Source organism: Pseudorca crassidens, chromosome 5 (genome assembly GCF_039906515.1).
Source record: "Pseudorca crassidens isolate mPseCra1 chromosome 5, mPseCra1.hap1, whole genome shotgun sequence".
NCBI classification, from domain to species: Eukaryota; Metazoa; Chordata; class Mammalia; order Artiodactyla; family Delphinidae; genus Pseudorca; species Pseudorca crassidens.
In genome coordinates, this window is record NC_090300.1 from 76,577,166 (window position 1) to 76,587,442 (window position 10,277).

The 10,277-nt window shown below is 43.7% G+C and overlaps 2 protein-coding genes across 4 annotated transcripts in view; one reads left to right on the forward strand and one right to left on the reverse strand.

The window, feature by feature from the left end:
- Positions 1 to 6,294, reverse strand: part of ACAP2 (ArfGAP with coiled-coil, ankyrin repeat and PH domains 2) — a 164,605-nt gene extending 158,311 nt beyond the window's left edge. For 2 of the 3 annotated variants that reach the window (XM_067738485.1, XM_067738482.1), the window contains exon 1: positions 5,938 to 6,198. In XM_067738485.1, the coding sequence (XP_067594586.1) occupies positions 5,938 to 5,990 (53 nt within the window). In that variant the 5' untranslated portion in view covers positions 5,991 to 6,198. Of the gene's footprint in view, positions 1 to 5,937; positions 6,199 to 6,224 lie in introns of those variants that run through there. The other variant, XM_067738484.1, reaches the window with a different exon arrangement.
- LOC137225063 (large ribosomal subunit protein eL21-like) lies at positions 2,530 to 3,044 on the forward strand. Its single transcript, XM_067738487.1, has one exon. It carries the CDS (start codon positions 2,550 to 2,552, stop codon positions 3,039 to 3,041), a length of 492 nt encoding a protein of 163 aa, XP_067594588.1. The 5' UTR covers positions 2,530 to 2,549; the 3' UTR covers positions 3,042 to 3,044.
- Positions 6,295 to 10,277: the final 3,983 nt, after the last annotated feature.

The window sequence follows — 10,277 nt, forward strand, 5'->3', positions numbered from 1 at the left end:
ATACTAAGTGCATATGTTTATAAGTATATGTCTTCCTGATGGATTGACTCTTTTATCATTAAAAAAACATCCTTTATCTTTAGTAATTTTTGTCATAAAGTCTATTTTATCTGATATTAGTATAGCCATTCCAGCTCTCTTTTAGGTACTGCTTGCACTGTTTATCTTTTTCTATGCTTTTACTTTCAATCTATTTGTATCTTTGAATCTAAAGTATTTCTCTAATAAACAGCATGTAGTTGGATCATCACTGAAATTTTACATAATAAAAAGTTTTAAATAAATAAGGCCAAAATACATAGAAAGACATAACCTCTTCTGGAACTGAAGAAGCTATTATATAGACAAAATATTCAAGAACAGCCATTAAATTTTTGGAAAAAACAGTAACAAAGGAAAACTTGTCCCACTGGATATCATAACATACTATAAAATTTTACAACTAATATATTAACAATATTTGCAAGAGAACAAAAAATTACATTGGTAGAAAAGAGTAGAATCCAGAAAAAGACCCAGGTTCGTATACATATATGTATATGCACATATGTGTATAATTTTAAATCAATGGGGAAAGGATGGATTATTCAATAAAAGGTATTAGGACAAGGGCTTCCATTAGGAAGAAAATAAAATAGGATTATCTCCCACACTCAAAACTAAATCCAGCTGCATTACATGAAACTAAAAATTGCTAAAAATAGAAAATATCCTATAATAATGGGAATGGGAACACTTTTCTAGGGAATACACGAATGCCAATTTTTAAACTTCTGTATTATAAAAGACACCATACACACACTTAATGCAAATTTAATTAATGCAATAAAGCCTGTGGCTCAAGAGATGGAGTAAAAGAGTGAATTCACTGCCAAGTCCACCACTTGAAAGTCCACCATTAAGAAGTCAGTTTGGGCTTCCCTGGTGGCGCAGTGGTTAAGAATCCGCCTGCCAATGCAGGGGACACGGGTTCAAGCCCTGGTCTGGGAAGATCCCACATGCCGCAGAGCAACTAAGCCCACGTGCCACAACTACTGACCCTGCGTGCCTAGAGCCCGTGCTCTGCAACAAGAGAAGCCATCACAATGAGAAGCCCGCACACTGCAACGAAGAGTAGCCCCCGCTCTCCGCAACCGTAGAAAGCCCGTACACAGCAACAAAGATCCAACGCAGCCAAAAATAAAATAAATAAAAATTTTTTTTAAAAAGTCAGTTTAACTTCTCAAAATATCCAGTTTGGTAATTTTTAAACATTTTAAAAACAAAGATAGTAATTCCTACATCGTAATATATTTTAGTATTAAAAGAGATGGTAGCTATAAAAGCATCTAGTATAAGGTCTGGTATGTTATAAAAGCTTGTTCTTCCTTATTTCAACTTATGCTGGTACTACATTAAATGAGGAATTAGAAGCTGCAATGAGGAGTAGCTGGGTTCCTGTATTTTGGTTCATGATAAAACTATTGATAGTTTATAATGCCATTCTACCACTTCTGAAATAAAAACACATTTTGCTTCATCTCTTGCCCACTGTATTTCCATGTATATAAAGTACCAATTGTTAAGAGTGTATACCGGTTCTAAATATGGAAGGTAAAGAGGCAAACCAGCCAGGATTGGCACCAGCTTAAGAGCAAAACATTATATGTATGTGTGTGCACGTGCACACACTATGTGTGCATTTATTTATTTATTCCAATGTCTTTCAACCATTAAAATCTTTCACCCTAAAACATCTTTTTAAGATTTTTAGCCTAAGTTGTTGAACAAGGATATCTGAAATAGAATCAAACAAAAAACCTTCAGATCAGTGCAAAATAAACATTGTTAAGGATAAAAAAATAAATGTACCAGATAAGGACTCAATATTTTTATATCTGAGGAATGAATTAGAGCAAAAATCTTCCACAAGTCAAAACACTTGGGACCTCCCTGGTGGTCCAGTGGTACAGAATCTGCCTTCCAAGGCAGGGAACTCCGGTTCCATCCCACACGCCCCGGGACAACTAAGCCCGCCAACTGCTGAGCTCGCGTGCCTCAACGAGAGAGCCCGCGTGCTGCAAACTACAGAGCCCACGCGCTCGGGAACCCACGCCCCACAGCTACAGAGCACACGAGCCCTGGAGCCCACGTGCCACAGCTAGAGAGAGAAAACCCGCACGCCACAACTAGAGAGAAGTTGGTGCACCGCAAGGAAGAGCCTGCACGCCACAACAAAAGGTCTCGCGTGCCACAACTAAGACCCAAAGCAGCCAAAATATAAATAATTAAAAAAAAAAAAAAAAAAAGCACTAGCAGGGGCTTCCCTGGTGGCGCAGTGGTTGAGAGTCTGCCTGCCGATGCAGGGGACACGGGTTCGTGCCCCGGTCCGGGAAGATCCCACATGCCGCGGAGCGGCTGGGCCCGTGAACCATGGTCACTGAGCCTGCGCGTCCGGAGCCTGTGCTCCGCAACGGGAGAGGCCACAACAGTGAGAGGCCCGCGTACCGCAAAAAAAATAAAAATAAAAAAGCACTAGCGGAACCGCCATCTTCCAGTAATTCGCCAAAATGACCAACACAAAGGCAAAGAGGAGGGCCACCCACTACATGTTCTCTAGGCCTTTTAGAAAACATGGAGTTGTTCCTTTGGCCACATACATGCGAATCTACAAGAAAGGTGATATTGTAGATATCAAGGGAATGGGCACTGTTCAAAAAGGAATGCCCCACAAATATTACCATGGCAAAACTGGGAGAGTCTACAATGTTACCCAGCATGCTGTTGGCATCATTGTAAACAAACAAGTTAAGGGCAAGATTCTCGCCAAGAGAATTAATGTGCGTATCGAGCATATTAAGCATTCTAAGAGCCGAGATAGCTTCCTGAAACGGGTGAAGGAAAATGATCAGAAAAAGAAGGAAGCCAAAGAGAAAGGTAATTGGGTTCAACTGAAGCGCCAGCCAGCTCCACCCAGAGAAGCACACTTCGTGAGAACCAACGGAAAGAAGCCTGAACTGTTGGAGCCCATTCCCTATGAATTCATGGCACGATGGGTGTAAAGAAAATAAGACCTGGACTGTAAAAAAAAAAAAAAAAAAAAAGCACTAATTCAACTTTTTGTTTCAAACGAAATTTCACTTCCTGAGTGAACCATATGTTTATATAAAGGAAAAAGCACAATTTTTATTAAAATTTTATAAATTTACAGTTTAGGGCCCAAACAAGTTCAAACTTCTTCAACAAATGTTGGTCAAAATGGATAATTCCCACTTTAGAAATGTACACTTAGATGCATTCACTTCCTGCAGATTTTAAATGAACAAGATTTTCACCTTTAGACTGGTTTTTTAAAAACTAAGAAGGGAACCCAAAATTACACAATGAAATGTGCCTTCCAATCTAAAAACAAAACAAAATGTTCACAGGAATGTAAAAGTAACCACGGACTATTCAAATTACTAAAAACAATGTTGCAACTGCAACATCCTTCTCTCCCTATTTCAACCAGTCTTCCTGTTTCCTTACCAATTTAATAGGATAATTAATGTCTGAAGCTTGAACACTGATGAAATTTTTCTTCAGCAAGAGCTGCCATTTACATTGATTCTACAACATTCAAGGCAGTTATGTCCACATACCAGACTTAAACGCCACAAGATTCATTTGTGAAGGATAATAAAAATAGGAATTAGATTTAAAGCAGCACAATAGATCAGGACACTACAAGGAATAAATAGTACAGCTGCCTTGCTCTCAAAAAAACAAGCCCAGCCGCCACAAATCTTCTCTTTTGATACAAACACTTCAATATATCACTCATAAAGTGCACAATGCTTTTAAAAGTTTCACTTATACATAAGGCATGTGAATAAAAAGACTTCTGAAACATTATTTTCAAATGCTATAGAAACCTACACAGTAATGGGATTATAGGAAAACTGTAAAAATTAGAAGTGTGAATGATGAGACTTTTATTTCCTGGCATTCTTGCCTCTATTGCAAATTTAATCTAGTCTCACAAATGTATACAAGATATTAGAGTTCTCTGAATCTTGGTTTGTCTTCCCAATTTGCAGCCAACAGCAACTGGAATACCAGAAACAACTCTAGAAAATCCCTAACATCCTAATTAATATAGAATATAAATTACATTCAAGTCTAACAAACGTTCACTATAATATTCCATACGACTTAATCAGTATCTTTTCCTCTTATTTTATATTCAATGATTCTTTTATTTTAAAAACAAAGACAGCACATGGTTTGTGACCAACACCAGGGATTAGAAGCATTTCCAAATCACTTCTCTCAACTTTTTTTTTTTAATGAAATTTAAACTGTGAAACAAACTGAGCACAAAGCCACATTCTCTAGGTAAAAAGTGCCATGATTACCTCGTTACCCAGTAATATTAACAACAATTTCACCAAAAAAGTAGAACTTTTTAAGGTACACTTTAAAAATTACTTCCTTTGCCACACAGTCCTGGAATCTAACTTGCAAAGCTGTCCTAAACAATCCATTTGTATCTCCTCTGAGTCCATCAAATCACGCACAATGTAAGTTTTAAAAACTAATACCAACAACAACAATCAAATCAGGTGTACGTTTTTACAAGCAATAGCCCAAATAAAATTAACACCAAAAAACAAACAAAAAAAAATCAAAGGACATTCTCTTAGAAGTAGGAGTTCCTTAGTTTTACAATAGTTTTCTTTGCTTTTCACTGAAAAGAAAATGGCAAATGAAATTAACAGTGATAACGATGAGAACAGTTAGTTCCCAGGCAGAGGATGCAAGAATTTACAACCCAGGCTTGGCCTAGAGATCAGCCGGCACACACACATCAATGCTCAGGGGACGCTTTCAAGACATGTCACTATCTAACGGAAGTTCTAAAGGCCTTATTTTTAAGGCCTAAGGACAGCCCTATAAATGCACTGTAAAACACAACCTAGCAAAACTCCATTCTCCAAAACAATTCAAGAGTTTCCTACGATGCCCGAAACCGAAAGAGTCTGTGCTCTGGACACCCTCAGGACTGCCGCCTCTCTCAAGGCAAGGTGGCCAGCCCATGTGAATCGGAGCGCCACCACGTCAGTTTATGTGACAGATCCACTGGGAGCATCCGACGGTGATGGGGGCCCTCCCGGGCCGACGCTGCTGGAAGAGGAACAGAAATGCCATCTTCAGGGCCCTCCTACTTCCGTTCTCAAAACAGAAATGCACTGTTTCTCCTAGTCCTCACCCCTCAGCCCGGTACCTCTCGACAGCGGTGCCCCTCCAAAGAGCTTAGGTGTAAAGAAAAGCCTATAGTCTCGGACCAAGGTGGACAGAATGCTGTTGGTCAAAGGACTCCCATCCCCGACTCCCGTGCAAAATCAACCGCCAGCGCCTTCCGAGGAGACCCCCCCCAGGCAGGAGACACGCCAGCAGCATAAATCAACATCCCAGTTCGCCCCCCACTCCTTCACCCTCGGGGTAAAAGGAACTAAGTGAACTGCAGGAGGGTGCCCTGCAAGCTCCCTCAAAGAGGGGCTGGGGTGGGGGTGGAAACGAAGAAGCAGCGGAAGGAAGGGGAAAGGACGAGCGGCAAGAGGAAGGGGACGAGAGCGCGCACCGCAAAGGGCACGAGTCTTCGGGGACGCGGCTGCATCCCAGTTCCCCGGAGCTGGTGCGCCCCGCCTCTCGGGCGCTCCGCCCCGGGCAGAGAGCAAGGAAGGGGGATAAGGAGGCAACATCCTCCTCTGGCTCAGCCTCGCCCCTCACGAAGGGCTAGTCGGGGCTGTCGTGCCCTCTCCGGGTCGGGAGCGACGGCATCCGCAGCCTGCCCCGTCGGAGGGCGCGGACTACGGGGCCTCCCGCGCGTTCCGCGGTCTGCCTTTCACGCCCCCACCGCCGGGGGAGGCACCTCCGGGTGACGCCGGCCCGGCGCCAGGCGGCCGCGTCGGCTACCTGAAGCGGGGCGAGTCCTTCAGACACTCTTCGAAATCCACCGTCATCTTCATCCTGCCTCCGCCTCGTCTCGCAAGCAGCGCTGGAAGAGCCGAGGGAGCCGCGGGAGCGGCTGCGCTGGGGACCCAGACGGCTACGGCTGGCGCACGGCCGCGACTAGCGCTGCGCAGAGCTGCGGAGGGCGCCTCGCCCGCTGGTCATAGCAGCCGCGAAGACAGCGGCGGCAGCGACGGCTCGTCAGGCCCCAGTCCTGCCCCTCTTCCTCCCGCCCCCAGCAGAGGACCGACCTCAGGGAAACGACCCGGAGTGACAGCCCCAGCCAGCCAGCCACGAACACGACGGCCAATGGGAGGGGCTTCCGGTAGCACCGCCTGCGGGCGCTCGGGCAACGCGCCTGAGCGACGGTAGCGGGAGCCAATGAGCGGCGCGACCGTGGGCGCCTCCTTGCCAAATACGTCCCGAGGGCCAACCAGAATGCGCGGGCGTCGTTAGGCGGGACGAACCGGTTGCTGGGAGGCCGGCTGCTGAGGCTCCTTGGGAAGGAAGTCACGTGGCTGCGCGCCGCGCTTCCCCCGGAGCCCCCGCCTCTTCTCCTGCTTCTCCAGCCCCGCCCTGCTGAGCTGCCAACAAGGAGGAGCCGCCGCCTGCAGGTCTGAGGAAGGAGAGTTGCATTTCAAGGCAGCTTTGGCAGAAATCTGAAAAGGGTAAAAGAGTAGAGATTATAAAAGGAAGAGATGGTCTAAGCCACCACTTACTTTCAGTTTAGAGAAACCGAGGCCAGGAGAGGAGCGAGGGTAACTTTAATGATAAAATCCGTCTTTCACTTACCGGCTTCATCACGTAATAATTTGAAAGTATCTCCCATGTATTGATATATATTTTCATATACCCAGAGACTACTTTCAGAAGGAGCTGGCATTTGGGGTGGGCATGGAAAGATCAGAAGGATTTAGACAGATGGGGGAGGCAGGGCGTTTTGTGTGGAGGAACCGTTCTCAAAACCACAGAAAACATTCCTCCTTACTGACGCCTTTCTCTCAGTAGCCTTTGCCAGTTCTAAGATGATAGGATTCTGAAAATGCAGGCTCATTTACTCAACTTGCAACACCTGCCCTCTGATACACGATTTTTCTAGGAGCCACTGTAAGATACTCATCTTCTGATCCCCACAATAATCCCACAATCCCCTACTTCTGATTCTTAGATGCCACGGACTCATGGCATGTAAGTAAAAAGTACCATGGATACATTGTATTTAAGTATATACTTCTAAACTCAACCTAAAAACCATACCTGTAAAAATGCACAGGGAGGGTTAGAACAGCATAGTGGCTCCGGAGGTAAACTTCCTGGATTTGCCTGCTAGCTTTCTCACTGCAAAATGAAGATAATACCACTGATCTGACAGAGTGTCCTGAGGCTGAACAGATAAGAACTCAAGTCAACAGTGCCACATAGTAATCATTCAGTTAATGTTGGTTATTATCATAATTGTACCGCTTTCTTCTTCAGTACCATAAGCAGAAGTTAGGTTTAAGTCTTCTCACTTCCACTGCCTAAAGTCTTATATAATAACCCTTTTGACCATCTGGTTAAGTATAGCATGATGGCATGCTGTTTTTCATAACGTATGGTTATATCTTGATCTCTTCATCACCTTTAGAAAGTAACAGCATACTTTTGAGACATTTCAAAGAATATACGAGCATTATATATGTTTCTTCTTTGTTTATAAACTTGGTTTCTTTTTTTAATTGAATTGCATAGCCCTAGAATCTACACAGCTTCTCTTAATAACTAGAAACTATTTGGCAGTTAAACATTCAGTGTCCTCAGACACTTCAGTTAGTCAAAACAACCTCTTCTAGATTTGTAACTTCTGTGTCAAATTTAGAGAGTTGGCCATTTCTACATTTAATTGTATTCCGTACGCATGACAACTAATCTGTGTATACGATATCTTATTGTTTCAATGACTCAACACAATGTAACCTTTTGGAAGACACCTAACATGACACTTTGAGATTCAGATTAAAATTCAACTGCATGGCACCCTCAATGCAAATAACTAAGCTAATTAACAAATGAACATCTTTCTGTGGATGGCTAAATTTACATATACCTAGTTAGTGATAACGCTGTCACAATTTTTCTTTGCCCTGTGATAAAGCAAGCATTTTGGGGTGTCAATTGTAAGATACGTCTTAAACTGAGAAATGTTAAAAGTGAGATAGGGTAGGAACATTGAGTCTTAGAATAGAATTACAATATCATTATTCTTATAATAATGGAAACCAAGGCCCCAAGATACAAAAATAACTTGCTAGGTGACTCAGGCCCCATGATCCAGACTCTAACTGCAAACTGCCCACTCTCCCTTTAGAATTCAGCCTTTACAGTTGTGGCTCTGTCTGCCTGTGAAGCATTTCCTTTTCATCTCTTTAAAACGCAGCTCAGGGCTTCCCTGGTGGCGCAGTGATTGAGAGTCCGCCTGCCGATGCAGGGGACTCGGGTTCGTGCCCCGGGCCGGAGGGATCCCACATGCCGTGGAGCAGCTAGGCCCCTGAGCCATGGCCGCTGAGCCTGCGCGTCCGGAGCCTGTGCTCCGCAACGGGAGAGGCCACAACAGTGAGAGGCCCACGTACCGCAAAAAAAAAAAAAAAAAACGCAGCTCAGATGCCACCTCTTTCAGGAAGCCTTCTCTGTTTGCTGAAATACAGACCTCTCTTTTCAACACACAGTGAAAGTTAGTTACCAGGCCCAGTCTACACTCTTAGATGATATAAATGATCAAAACTTAAATCTCTTCCAAATTTCTTCTCCCCAGACTTCCTAGTTCCTTCCTCCAAACCCTCTGGAACCCTGCATACCCACAGCCCTTCCCAGAATGCTTCTGATTTTCTCTGAGAATACTTTTGACTATACATCCTCTCGAGCAGAACTTGTTCAGTGCCCCTTCTCTGATCTTTCTGAAACAGGATACATAGTCGACAAGAGTCTAACTCTTGACAGCAACTTATAATTTATATTCCACCTTCATGTAAGAATTTCTTCTTTGAGGCTAATATCATCTAAATAAACCACTGTCTTACTTGCCTCATTGCTGTTATCTACCAATTTCCTAGTAGCCCCCTCCCTTAGCCTGACTAATTGCATTGCAAATTATCTCAAGAAAAGGGAATTATGATAAAGGTAATCATGAGCAGTTACTAGAACTGAGAAGCCCAGAAACTCAGGCATCTCTGGGCACTGGTTTCCCTCTCTTAGCAGCTGTATCCTCTCTCTTTCTCACCTATTCCCCAACTCCCACCAGTTTCCTCCTTTCTCTCTTAGGGATTCTGTTCCCCTGTGAACCTGGCTTGCATATAAGCCCTCACTGCTAACTTGTTCCTTCAACAAGTTGGTTGTCAGATGGCTATAGGGGCCAAGCAGATAAAGTAAATGAATGAAGCTGGCCAGGTGTGAGCATATGGCATGGGGAAGGCCATGGTGAAGGGGAAAGCAGGTGCCCTGTGTTCTACTTGGCTTCACTTTTTACCATATCAGACTTTTGAATTTTACAAGAGAAACCAAATAGCCAGATTTCAATGTGAAACCTTCCAATTCTCAAACGTTGGCAACCCATTCAAAATATTATAAAACATCGCACAGTTCATAAAAATGGATCCGGGCCACTCTGCAACTTCTGCTAAATATTTCTTGACAATTCTTGATGTATCCTTTCAACCTATGCTCCTAGAGCTTATCATTTTAACCTGTTTTCCAATTCCCAGATCCCAGGAGAAAATCCGATTAACGCAGCTCATCTTTTCATGACAGGTCACACAGGTCCCTGGCAAGCAGATAGAAGGGCAGAATCACTCAACTTAATCATTTGTACAGGAATGGTGTCAGGATGCAAGATTCAGGACAGCTGACTACTAGACAAGGCAATTTCCCTAAAAGAAGGTGTCGATGGCCAGGTCCCATAAAACACAGCTAGTAAACTCTCATCCAAGACTTTGGCCTCTCACCTTCAGTCTTCCAACCCCAATTCCTACCCTCAGCTAAGGAGATTTCAACATTCACTCATTCCTTCTTCATTCAATAATATCCATTGAGCATGTACTCTGGCCAAACCCTGTGGTAGGCTCTGAGGTTTACAGGTGAAATAAACAGTGTCTCCCGTCTAGAGCTATCAGACCAGAGGGGGAAATATGTGATTAGTTCTGGGCCAGGGGCATGCACAGGGGGCTACTCATACTCTGATGGTCATTTCTCCCAGTGAAGGAAATAAGGTTTCTCATACCTCCACAGATATGAGGGATCTTGAAAAAGATCCAAGAGAAGGTGTGGAAGGT

Bases quoted from the DNA above. Each gene is read 5' to 3' on its own strand.
- LOC137225063 (XM_067738487.1), top strand. From the start codon at position 2,550: ATGACCAACACAAAGGCAAAGAGGAGGGCCACCCACTACATGTTCTCT.